A 13,091-nucleotide genomic window follows, 5' to 3' on the forward strand; every position below is an offset into this window, starting at 1 on the left:
GCAGGAAGGGAGAGGACCGGGATTGGCGGAGTACATCAAACACGAGGGGCCAAGACTGTGGTTGCAGGAGGACATCAAGTAGGAAGAGAGAGGAGCAGGGTTCGAGGAGAACATCAAACAGGAGGGGCCAAGACTGTGGTTGGAGGAGGACATCAAGCAGGAAGGGAGAGGACAGGGGTTGGAGGAGGACATTGAGCAGGAATGGAGAGGGCAGGGCTTAGAGACGAACATGAAGCAGGAAGAGAGGATTGGGGTTGGAGGAGGACATCAAACAGGAGGGGCTAGGACTGTGGTTGGAGGAGGACATCAAGCAGGAAGGGAGAGGACAGTGTTTGGAGGAGGACAACAAACAGGAGAGGCCAGGAATGTGGTTGGAGGGAAGCCTCAAGAGGAAAGGCTAAAGCAGAGGTTCATGTCAGGACGAAAGTATGAGAGGCCAACCACCCAATGTCTCGGGTAGTGGGAGGAGGAACAAGCTTGTGGCAAAATGGCGAGGATGTCAGCTGACAGACAGCACAAGGGCCAGTGGTCAGAATTAGAGAACGGTTCCCAAGAACACTTGAGTGTTAGTGGGACAAGGAGGAAAGTAGGCAGAGATCTGAGTGACAGCAGGGTGCTGGGGGTAAGACCTGCATTGTCGCACCTCTGGCAGACACTGTGGACGCTATTGCATCAGCGCTCGGCCATGCACCAGGAGGGCTTGGACTTTCTCAAGGATGCTACCAACCGTATGACCACGTGGAGAAACTAAGAGACTGAGTATTGCGAGGAAAAGAACGGGCGAGATTTGTGACTAAATGGGACTTGGTCCCATAGAACATTGTATTTTTCCACTGCTCTTTCCCTATTTTCATTGGCCCATTTCTGCATAGAAAAATACAATAAACCTTTTGCTGAACTGTATACATGAGTTGCGTCTTTTCTGGAGCCACCTCTGCGTTGTCTGAAGCCTTAATCAATATTCTATCACAGTATTGCTCATTTGTGATTTTGCATGTCAATGAACGTGTGGAAACTCATCTAAAATGTGCTTCTCGCACACATCAATCATTATTTACTCCACATCACCCTGCCCTCTTGCATTCCCCTTTCTCCCACATCAACTTCAAAGCCCTACAGCTCCTCCAACCCAGAAAAGTAGTCAGGGGAACCCCGCAGATAAGGTGTGTCGGCCACTTTTTCTCCTTAAAAATTGGCAAATACTCCCAAAAAATACAAATCTGGAGTAAAAATACTGCCAACAAAAAAGAGGAAAAATACATGTAGAGACTTGCACCCCTGCTTTTCACCCTTACAGCTCCATGGATATGTTTGGACCAGTAGTGCCACAGGAAGATATTACTATTTTAACTGCCTGATTGGAAGAAGTAAAGATATATCTTTTAATTTGCATGAATAACTAGGTGCAAAGAAATCAATATTACAAAAACATTTGAGTTTTTCAGTTAAAACATATTTTGACTCGCTTATAAAATACTCTCATTAGTAATTGGACTTACATTTTGACTCCCATAAAAATAATTTTACCCTCAACTTTAAAAAAAGTGAGTAAAATACTCCCACTTCCAACTCTTATCTGGAGCACTTGAGTAGGGTGTCCGTTATTTGCTTACATTATATGTGGGGTAAGCATTTAATCATGTGGGCTAAAAAGAGAACTAATGTGGTTATTAAAGCTTCTGTTGTGACGTGCTTGTCTTTGCATGTTGGAAGCCTGTGCTGTCACGTGGAATGTTGTGCTGTGAATGAGAGAATGTTTGTTTGAGGGTTCCAAGCCCAGGCAGCTAGAGAGCCCCTGCCTGGGTGATGGGTGCCAGTGTTCATGTTCTAAGATGTAACTGTAACTTAAGAAGCTGTTAATAAACTTGAAGTAACCGAAAGAACCCTAAGAAGATCACTTCATTACAGTTAGCAACTACAAGTGTGTGAAAGATCAGATTTAACATGGACACGACCAGGTCATTGTCACCGACTACTCTACTGATTAACAAATGCAACAGATAACATCTTACCCGCTCCTTTCATTTTCAATGCTGCAGAGAGGTCTGTAACCTGGGTCTCTCAAGGTTCTTGGACTATGACTCCCATGTTCTCTCACCACTGACTATGCTAGCTAGGGCATATGGGAAATGTAGTCAAACCACATGGGGAGCTCAGAGTTGCAAAACAGTGCCGTAGACATATAAACTCGTTTCCTTTTACAGATGTATCATCATCACACAATGCCAATCCTATTGGAAGACTCATATGTTATGTAATAGTTAATATGGCCAAGTCCCTGAAAGAGGGACTCCTTAATTATGGCCCAAAGGAGGTGTTCTCCAAAATGGGATCTTCATTATTACTCATAAAAACAAGAAAATCTTAGCACCTGAGCAGGATCTCAGTCCTCACAGCAGCAGAATCCTCCCAGACCCCAGTCACGCACGGGGAAACCGCAGGTTTTACAATTATTAATGAAGATCCCTTGATGGAGAGCTAGGACCCCAAGTAGAAACACATCTCCACATGCACATGTCCTCCAGATCTAATGCAATGAGATCAGCAGCATCACTGTGACTGTAACATCTGGAAACTGAAAGCATTGGGGGTCTCTTACCCGAGTAGCAGATGGCTGGCAGTCTTGCGGCACAGCACTCATCCGCCCAGCTAAAGTTCCTTCCGGGGTTTGCAGACACCATACCACATTGTTCCCACACCTGATTACTGGGCTCTCCCTCATGCCAGTAACTAAAGTCAAATGCCTCATCATTGACCCAGTACCAGTTACCCAAGAAGCGATTCTTTCGGAGGCCAAGCCATGCTCCCCGTTGAGCAGCCGTAGTGCCTGCCAGAAGCTCGGTGATCGCCATCTGGACATCGGTGGTGGGAACGCTGGCCAGGTCAGAGTGCACTGCCCTGCAGTACTTGCGAGCTTCGATCCACGGCATCAGCTCAAGGTACAGGTGGAACGCGGTGCCTGGAAGAGCGAATCAATGGAAAAGGCAGTATAAGGAACAGCAAGAATCTATGGACCACTGGATGAAGATAAGAACATTCTCACCTCTCTTAGAGGAGGCCGTTCGCGGGTCAGGAGCCATCCTGACTGTTTTGGAGGAGATGCTGCTGGAAGTTGGGGGTCCACTGGTGCTTCTCGGAGAATGGGTGCTGTATGCTTTCATGCTCACTGTTGCTGGGGAGAGGGATCCATTTGGGGTCATATGGGTAGAGCCAGGGACCCCGGGCACTGTAGGAGGAGAAAGGATTTGATAAGGCAACCCTGCCGGTGCAGAAGAGGAATCCGTTTTATGGGGCGAGGGTAGGAGTCGGAAGCTGGCCTCGGAGGAAGGATTGTAAACAAAGGTTTTGGCCACTGGTGGGTAGTTAGAGGCACTATTCTGAACATGGTTAGAACTGCTGCCAATTTGCTGCTCAGAGGAGGTGGTGAAAGTGGTGTTTGTGGCCTCTAAGTCAGAGGATGGAAGTGAGTCCATGGCACCCAAAGAAGAAGAGGCAAGGTCTGTGGCCACTAAAGAAATGGAGATGGCAGGGCTCACATCCTTCAAAGGAGCAGGTGGGATTTCTCCAATAGGCTGGGAGGCACTGCCCCTGTCACCAGGAAAGAGGGGAGGTATGTTTGTTGCCACTGCGGAAGCGGCAGGTGTCTGTGAAGCAGCGGTGGTCGTCCACAGGCCTGCATGAGGAAACACAAAATGGCCAGGCTCATTAATATTGGGGCCATCCATGCACACATTGTGGTACCTGGAACAATGGTTCACTGACAGCAGAGTTATTCCAGTCGTCTGGTTCAAGACATCCATGCTAGCGCATCACTGGTATATTGATTGCTACATGGATGTACAAGTTGGGGGGTTTCTAGCATTAAAGTCACCCATTAGCAAAATCTCATGAGTAGAACCATACGTCCCTATCAAATCAGTAACAACAATATGGATTTCTTTTGTGTACTTCAAACCTGGGGGTCGTATATGTTCATCAGTACTCCCTTAAAAAGGTGCCCATCGAAATGTTTGCAGGTCAATAGCCCTGCCAAAATACAGAGTCAGCACAAAGATAGAGCAGATTAAAAAGAGAGGCACAATTTAAAAGAAGTCCCCCTTAGCGTCTCCGCGATAGCCGGGTTCTGAAGAGTGATCCTATCCTCTAGTACCATGGCTTCGGTCATCCATGTTTCCTGCAAAGCAATTAGATTAAAAAGCAACACATTATGAAACAAACCATCCTCCATATTCAGGTGAGTAAACCCTCTAGAGTTCCAGGAGAACAACTGAAAATCACAATCAAGAACGCCCTTTAAAATCACAGGGTAAGAAACCAGATAGCCAAGACCAATACACCGAGTTCACAGGCTCCTGTAAAACTCAGTGGCCATAAGAGCGCACCCCTCGATTTCCATCAGCGTTCACAGCCACCCTCAAAACAGGTTCGCAAGAGTGGCCAACCTCTTCCCTAGACACCATGAGCCTGCACGGGAGCGGCTGGCCCAGGGATCCCCTGTGATATTGCCCTTTCACTCGGAACTAAGGCAGACACCACCGTGTAAAGCGCAACATCGTATTGCTAGATAACTTCAACAACGGAGTCCCTATAAAAGTGAACAAAAATGGTAACCAAGTCACTGTCATCGGGGATCTCCACTAGCGCATTATCCCTTGAAGTGATGACTCTCAATTAAGGGAGATGATGGCAAAGGTCCAAAAAGGTGGAGCGGTTCCGAACAAAGGAGTTGTGCCTCTGAAATAAGCTTGGTATTCTAATACGCCTATCATAGGGTATGTGCTCGCCCCGCCACTCCTTAATGAAGCCATCATCGGAACTACTCCGAAGGCAATCTACGGCAGTGGAGACTCTTTCATACTGATGACATGTCGACCTGTCTGTACAAGTTAACCTTTTTAGTCATTGTGAAATTACAAATTTCAGCAGTGGTAATAGCGTCCCACACCGCCACGCCTCAGCTGAGTGCCACAAGCACTTTCAGCTGTCGAAGAAACAGAGGGCTCTGTGTCAAAGAGCTGATGTATGCCTTCCAGTATGAGCGAATCATCCTCAGAAGTTCCTCTTTTGGGGCTTATAAAGCATACTGGTGCTTCTAGAGTGTACAATGCGGAGTAGGGAGAGGATATCATGTTGTGTCTTGTGAATAAGGGCCCAAGTAGTGCTCTTAATTGGGCATCCTGTCTCACCAAACCTCTTTTTCTTCTCAGGAACCACTCTTGTGGATGATGGTGGGCAGCGCAATAGAAATACAAGGTTTACGTAATCAATATCCAAACTAGCATGAATGACTTCACTAGTCAAGTTTTTCTGAGTGTCGCAAGAAGCCAGAGAGTCTGAGACAGCAGGATGTGAATGCGAGCGGATACAGCGTTTCCTACCATCTTTTTAAAACTTTTTAGATTGATTAGATTTTCACAAGTTAGTCAGTAGACCAACGATTCGCCTTAAAGAGCGGCTAACTCCCACTGCCTACAAATACCTAGATTTAGGTTAAAAAAAATAAATGGGTGGAAATAGTTTTCCGGTAAAAGCTGCCCAGTAACTGGCTATGATCTAACAACCAGCACGACTAACCTACTTGCACTAGCCTCTGAACCTTCTCCCGCACAGGCTTGTACCCCTGTACCTGGCCCCCTACTGTATTTTATCCTGACATTTGTACTCATGTATATATGAACCTTCATTTGACCCTCTGATTATGCAATGTATGTATGTACCTTACACTAAACTGAAACTAAGCTTTAAGTATCCTTTGTACTCTGTTGCGCACAGCTACCTAAGGGTTTGGTGCGTCCTACAAATTAATAAACAAACAAGTTACAGCCAACCAAAGAGTCAGAAGACATCAATTGGGAATTAACATCAGCGGTAATACCATGGGAACCTCTGGGTTGGCCTTCCGGTTGAGCAACCGTGCAATGTAAGATTGGTGCTCACCGGGTCAACAACATCATCTACAGCTGGCACAGCCGCTGTAGGAACAACAGAAGGCAACACCTCAATAGACTGATCTAGTTGACAAGCCACATTCGTGGTCTTTAATAAACTCAGAGATTGCCGTAAGCATTTGCGTATACGGAAAAGTTTCACTAATGCGATCGCTTTCAATAGATGTTCCAGGGCTAAAAACTGCATGCAAGAGGAATTTGAACCATATCACCGTTAACGTTTAACTCCATTCACCTCAAAAGTAGAATTAAGTGTGGGTGTGGCAGCAATGTGCTTCTGTCCGCTACAACATCAGCTTTGAAGGGCAATACAACGTCACTTTTAGCTAGTTCTTGAGATACAATGTTGGATTCAGTGAACCGAGCAGGCGCTCTCTGGCCTAACGACAGAAGAGGTTAAAGAATAGTGGTGGCTATCAAGGTGGTATCAGAGCACACAATTGAGTCCGCCGCTGGCACCGTGATGGCATTAGTAATACTTTCAATCAATTAGCAGCACAAACAGCTCAGCAATGATGAAAGCCTTTTGTCCAAACCAACTGTAATTGCTGAGTCGCTTAGGGTGCATGACGGAAAAAATCTAGTCATTTTATCAGTATCCAATGCGGCAGAGTAGAGCTTTGTTGACTGTTAAGGAGTTTTACACTCCTTTGTTGACTGTTAAGGAGTTTATTATTATTATTATTATTATTATTATTATTATTATTATTAGAACTGTGAAAAGCCCACTTTAGGTGACAGGGTTGCACACCTTGGGTTTTAGCCTCAACTACCAAAAAGTTTGGTAGCAATGGCTGGGCAGCCAGGCTTAATATAGGAGTGAGAAGGGCTGTAGTGAGGCACACAGTACTCCGTGCATACGCTTAGTTCAAGGAAAGACCGACACCCTAGAAGTTATATAAAAATAGTGATTTTATTTGATATACACTAAGGCTGCAGAAGTAAATCAAGTAAGTACTATCTGCAGTGCAATACCACAGTAGAATAAAAGATAACACACTTAAATCAAAGTAAAGCATCACAAAGTGAGAGAAACTACTGATATCAACTCAGCAAATTCCAGACCAACTATTATACTTCAGTTAATGGTAAGCTGCAGACAGAGCAGTGTCTATGAAGGTTTCTTCAGGTTTGCAGGTAAGTAACAGTTACTTTATCAAGTTAGAGACCAATGGGTGGTTCACCCTAATGGGACTCAGGGTACCTTGGGGGGGGGGGGGTGCAAGTAGCAGCTTAACTGCATCCCTCCAAGAATGGAAGAACAACAAAGGAAGACCAAGGTAAGTACCTAGACTCGGGACAGTACCTTTGCAATGAGGCTTTTGGTGCTGCATGCTCATCCCCAAAATGAGATGACAGTTGTCCCTGGTTTGGATTTCTGGGCCCAGGCGGCTGAAGCAGGAACTTTGAAGGGAACAGATAGAGACACTCGAGCAGTGGGATGCCCAGCAGTGGATCTTGGTGGCACTGGTGTGTTGGATCCCTTCATAGGCTTCGGGTCAGTGAAGGTTGTCGTCCGGTAGACTTGTCTTTGTTTCTTGGTTCACGACTCAGCTGAAGAGACGTTCAGGAGTGGAAACGAGTCACTGCATGTCCAGACTGATGCCAACAATTTTCCAGTCAAAACTGCGCTTCACAAGATGTTGCACTTCAAAATGGTACAGGTTCCATGGTATTGGGAGTTTACAACCCGGGAAGGTCACAGCTCTTCGTGTGATTGTGCAAACTGCAGGTGGTTTTGACACTGGTTAGGCCCACCAGTGGTCACTCAACGGCTCTGGCGGTTGCTTGGAAGTTGCTGGGATGTCCTGCTATGAATTCCTCTTTGGGACAATCAGTCCTGTGGTCGACTCTGAAGTTCAGCTCCAGGACCCTTGCCTTTAGGCAAGAAAACTGGCAGAGCCCACCAATCACCAGAGAAGCCTATCATGCAAATCTGTGGGGTGGCTATCCAAGGGGACAGTCAAGCCAACCTCCCAGTTCAAACTGGTTCCAGGCAGGCACACTGCAGGAGTTATGGGAAACCCGCCAAAGACAAAAGACCCATCAAGACCCCCCACACCCAGGAAGGTAGAAGAAGCCTCAAGTAAGAACAAGTCCAAATGAACAGGGCTCAAAAAAGTACAGACACCATTATAGGCGAATTGTGACCGTAGTGTCCCCTGTCTAAGCTGCGTAGCCAGCCTGTGACAAGTCCACAAAACGTCGTACTGGCACCAGCCCTTTTCAGATGGTATGGTATGGTATTGTTTATTTATATAGCACCTATACACAGGCAAGTGTTTCAAAGCGCTCAAGGAGGGTGGGAACATGGGGGAAAAACAGTCGTTCAGAGCCCTTGAAATTCTGAGACAATAAGTCTATACAGGCAGAGTAACAGAGTAAAAAATAAATGTAACAGTTTGGGAGACCACAAATAGACCTGGTGGCGATTCTGCAGTTTTAACAGTGCAATTAAGGGGTGAAGACAAGGGAGAACAGACATTCGATCTTCAGGTGTGGTGTGTAACGATCGAGCATGTGCAAAGAGGGTCACGGGGGGGATCAAGTTCACCAGGTCGGTTGAGACTGGGGTAAGTGCAGAGAGAGCCACTCTCTAGGGTTAATTTCACAAGTGCATTGAGTGTGGGTGGGGTGTAGGGCCCTGTGGCAAGTGTGAAATAGGACTGGCGGGGGTGCCGGGACCAGTTAGACTCTGGGGTACACCCAACAGCCAGTCAGTGTGCTGTAAGAAAGAGAAGGGAGAGAGGGAAAAATAGAAAACTGGGTTAGCAGGGTAGAGGTAGAGAGAAGGAAGAAGCAAAGAGGAAAGTCTTGAGGAGTTTCCGGAATTTAGGCGATCAGGCTCAAGACGGAGGGCGGCAGGGAGGCTATTCCAGAGGGCGGCACCTGCTGAGGATAAGAATCTCCCTCCAAATCTCTGCTTGGAGAACCGGCATACTCGCAGAAGGTTGGAGGTAGATGAGCGGAAGGCTCACGAGGGACAGTATTTAGGTAGGCAGCGTTGCATATGTGGGTGAAATTCCCCTTCACCTAAAACCACATTTAAACAGTGCCACCAAAACTGGTGTGCTTTTGTCTTTCTGGCACATTTGTGACAAGCAGTTGAATACTGCTTTGAGAAACGGCCCTGTGTTTGCTTCATTTCGTCTGCATAACTAGAAGTTATGCCCTCAGTATGGCGCTGCATCTGTTTTTCTTACATCTGGAGAACCAAAAAGTATGCACGACATCCAAAACAGCTTTGTTTTAGTGATAAATCATATGAGGGGCAAGGGTTTCTAAATTACAACCCGACACGGCTTGTGTTTCTCTTTGATGTGAACCATGGTGCTCAAATTACTGCAAATGAAAGAAATAGCGTGGCTTTTACACTTTTCTGTGTCCAAATAAAAGAAATCCTGTGCAGTATCCCTCTGTGTCCATGAACCAACAGTACATGCAAAACCCCTCCAAAGGTCTAATTGAAAGACAACACCGTGATCGACAGAACTGCATTTTAAAACGTTAAATGAAAGGCCTGCACATGTCTGAATCTGCTCTTTGGAACATTTTTAAAAATGTTGTTTAAAAGTTAACATTAAATGACAGCTTTTGCTTTCACAGAAATGTCTGAATAGGTGTGGGTGGGGATTTGGCTACACAATGTGCATTATATTTGTCACCACAAGATTTAGTTACATTGGAAAAGGCTCAGAAACCAGTAGAACAGGTTTTTGGCTCAGGCACAGAATTCAATTGCAAGCCTTGCCTCCCACTGAAAATTCGAACCAATATGTGAAACAGTCCACAGCGGCCTGTGTGGGGGCCGAGACTGTGAGGATTCTCTGTTCTACCAGACTAGCAGGCATCACTGGAAGAGGGGACAAAGGAAGCCAGTGCGGCTAGTGAGTGACCAAGAAGTGCGATTTCCTCCAGAACCCACTCTGAAGGAGGAACTGCCAAACTTCAAAGGGCATCATAAAAGTCCTTTGTTGCAAGCCAAGCTGGGAGGCGAGAGTTTGCTGTGGGGGTCTGCAGCACCGCCCCATATGTGACAAATCCTCCCCATTGACATTGAAGGACTTGTTCATTTTAAGAAATTTTTCCCAGCACCCTCAATAAGTAGTAATTTTGTATTATGCTAGTTTTCCATGTAAGTTTAAGATGAATGTAAAGAGACCAAGTGCACGTTTCTAGCACTTTGTGAACTGAAAAGGCCAGGAAAGATGCATTTCTGGCTGAATTATAAATAGGACAAATAGTAAACCTGGGGGAAAGATGCAAAATATAATTATGAACACGTGTAATCATTGGCAGAATTTTTATTATGTATTTCATGAAAAGGGGCAAAATGTGCCAAAGGGCAATGCTACCTCGCCCAGAGTAGGCGATCGGTTTGTCCAATTCCCAGTTACCCATTGAATCCGCATATCTACTTCTTAATGGCGGTGGCGAGTATGGGTCAGAAGTTTTGATCCATAACTCATTTTTGTTAAAAAGTAGACTTGAGAGACAAAGAAAGGTTGTAAAGGCAAACAGAAAAATGATGCCCTTTCCCCTGAACAAATGGGACCAGGGGGAGGAGAGTGGAATGGTAGGCTGTCCTATCGCAGGATAGGAGTAATTCCAGAGTACTTCCCCCCCAGATTGTAAAACAGATAGGGGGTAATTCATAGAATTCAGCGCACAAGTGGCGCACGCGGCTGGCGCACAGTGTGCGCGTGCGAATCCCTGCGCCAGCCGCGTGCGCCAAAATACATTTCCGCGCACAGCGTATTTGTGGATTCCAGCCACCAAAACCAGCCGTGGCGCACAGTGGCGCAGCGACCCTGCAGCAGCGCCAGTTACGCCCACAAGAACGCCCCTTGTGCAGGGAAAAGCCATCAAAATCCCCAATCAGGCGCAAAGGGCTGCACTAACCCTGTACCAGCACGGCAAGCGGGGTACGTGTATCACTGCGGTGCGCGGGAAGTTCCTCACGTTATTTCAGCTGGGTACGTGTATCTCAGGGGTGCGCGGGAAGTTCCACATGCGATTCCATCAGGGTACGTGTACATCAGGGGTGCGCAGGAAGTTTCACACGTGAATTCAGCAGGGTACGTGTATTTCAGGGGTGCGCGGGAAGTTTCACACGCGATTTCAGCTGGGTACGTGTATATCAGGGTGCGCTGGAAGTACCACACGCGAATGTCCTGGCTACGTGTATTTCGGGGTGCGCGGGAAGTTACACACATGAATTCAGCAGGGTACGTGTATTTCAGGGGTGCGCGGGAAGTTCCACACGCGAATGTCCTGAGTACGTGTATTTCAGGGTGTGCGGAAAGTTACACACGTGAATTCAGCAGGGTACGTGTATTACTGGGGTGCGCGGAAAGTTGTACACGCGATTCCATCAGGGTACGTGTATATCAGGGGTGGGCTGGAAGTTCCACACGCAAATGTCCTGGGTACGTGTATTTCGGGGTGCGTGGAAAGTTACACACGTGAATTCAGCAGGGTACGTGTATTACTGGGGTGCGCGGGAAGTTTCACACGCGATTGGCCCTGTGCGAGTGTGGTACGTGTATTATTGGGGTGCGCGGGAAGTTTCACACGCGAATTCAGCAGGGTACGTGTATTTCAGGGGTGCACGGGAAGTTTCACACGCGATTTCAGCTGGGTACGTGTATATCAGGGGTGCGCTGGAAGTTCCACACGCGAATGTCCTGGGTACGTGTATTTCGGGGTGCGCGGGAAGTTACACACGTGAATTCAGCAGGGTACGTGTATTTCAGGGGTGCGCGGAAAGTTCTACACGCGATTCCATCAGGGTACGTGTATATCAGGGGTGCGCTGGAAGTTCCACACGCAAATGTCCTGGGTACGTGTATTTCGGGGTGCGCCGAAAGTTACACATGTGAATTCAGCAGGGTACGTGTATTACTGGGGTGCGTGGGAAGTTTCACACGCGATTGCCCCTGTGCGAGCGTGGTACGTGTATTACTGGGGTGCGCGGGAAGTTTCACACGTGAATTCAGCAGGGTACGTGTATTTCAGGGGTGCGCGGGAAGTTTCACACGCGATTTCAGCTGGGTACGTGTATATCAGGGGTGTGCTGGAAGTTCCACAGGCGAATGTCCTGGGTACGTGTATTTCGGGGTGCGCGGGAAGTTACACACGTGAATTCAGCAGGGTACGTGTATTTCAGGGGTGCGCTGGAAGTTCCACACGCGAATGTCCTGGGTACTTGTATTTTGGGGTGTGCGGGAAGTTTCACACGCGATATCAGCAGGGTACATGTATTTCAGGGGTTCCGTGGAGTACTACACGTGAATTGGCCATGTGGGTCCTCCCAGGTGTTCGCTCCACAACCTCCACGGCCCCTGCAGGCAGCCCACACCACGGGGGACTACCCTGCACCCCGACTCATGTCCCCCAGCACCCCCACCCCCCAGCACTGTGGGGCACCTGCCAGCAGGCCCCCACTCATGTCCAACTCATGTCTCCCTGCACCCCCACCTCCCAGCACTGTGGGGCATCCTCCACCAGGCCCCAACTCATGTCCCCCTGCACCCCCACCCCCCAGCAGTGCAGGGCACCCTCCACCAGGCCCCCACACATGTCCCCCTGCACCCGCACCCCCCAGCACTGTGGGGCACCTGCCAGCAGGCCCCCACTCATGTCCAACTCATGTCACCCTGCACCCCCACCCCCCAGCACTGTGGGGCACCCTCCACCAGGCCCCCAACTCATGTCCCCCTGCACCCCCACCCCCCAGCACTGTGGGGCACCCTCCACCAGGCCCCAACTCATGTCCCCCTGCACCCCCACCCCCCAGCACTGTGAGGCACCCTCCACCAGGCCCCCAACTCATGTCCCCCTGCACCCCCACCCCCCAGCACTGTGGGGCACCCTCCACCAGGCCCCCAACGCATGTCCCCCTGCACCCCCACCCCCCAGCACTGCGGGGCACCCTCCACCAGGCCCCAACTCATGTCCCCCTGCACCCCCACCCCCCAGCACTGTGGGGCACCTGCCAGCAGGCCCCCACTCATGTCCAATTCATGTCCCCCTGCACCCCCACCCCCCAGCACTGTGGGGCACCCTCCACCAGGCCCCCAACTCATGTCCCCCTGCACCCCCACCCCCCAGCAGTGCAGGGCACCCTCCACCAGACCCCCA

The 13,091-nt window shown here is 48.6% G+C and overlaps 1 protein-coding gene across 1 annotated transcript in view; it reads right to left on the bottom strand.

Annotated features, from left to right (window-relative positions):
- LOC138567296 (uncharacterized) overlaps nucleotides 1–13,091 on the bottom strand; it is a 129,147-nt gene that overhangs the window by 7,293 nt on the left and 108,763 nt on the right. Inside the window, exons 3-4 of the mRNA XM_069645355.1 lie at nucleotides 3,044–3,673; nucleotides 2,600–2,959 (exon numbers count right to left, since the gene is read on the bottom strand). Coding sequence (XP_069501456.1) covers nucleotides 2,600–2,959; nucleotides 3,044–3,673 — 990 coding nt within the window. The remainder of the gene's footprint in view (nucleotides 1–2,599; nucleotides 2,960–3,043; nucleotides 3,674–13,091) is intronic.

This window comes from Ambystoma mexicanum, chromosome 1p (genome assembly GCF_040938575.1).
Source record: "Ambystoma mexicanum isolate Mex_15411 chromosome 1p, UKY_AmexF1_1, whole genome shotgun sequence".
NCBI lineage: Eukaryota > Metazoa > Chordata > Amphibia > Caudata > Ambystomatidae > Ambystoma > Ambystoma mexicanum.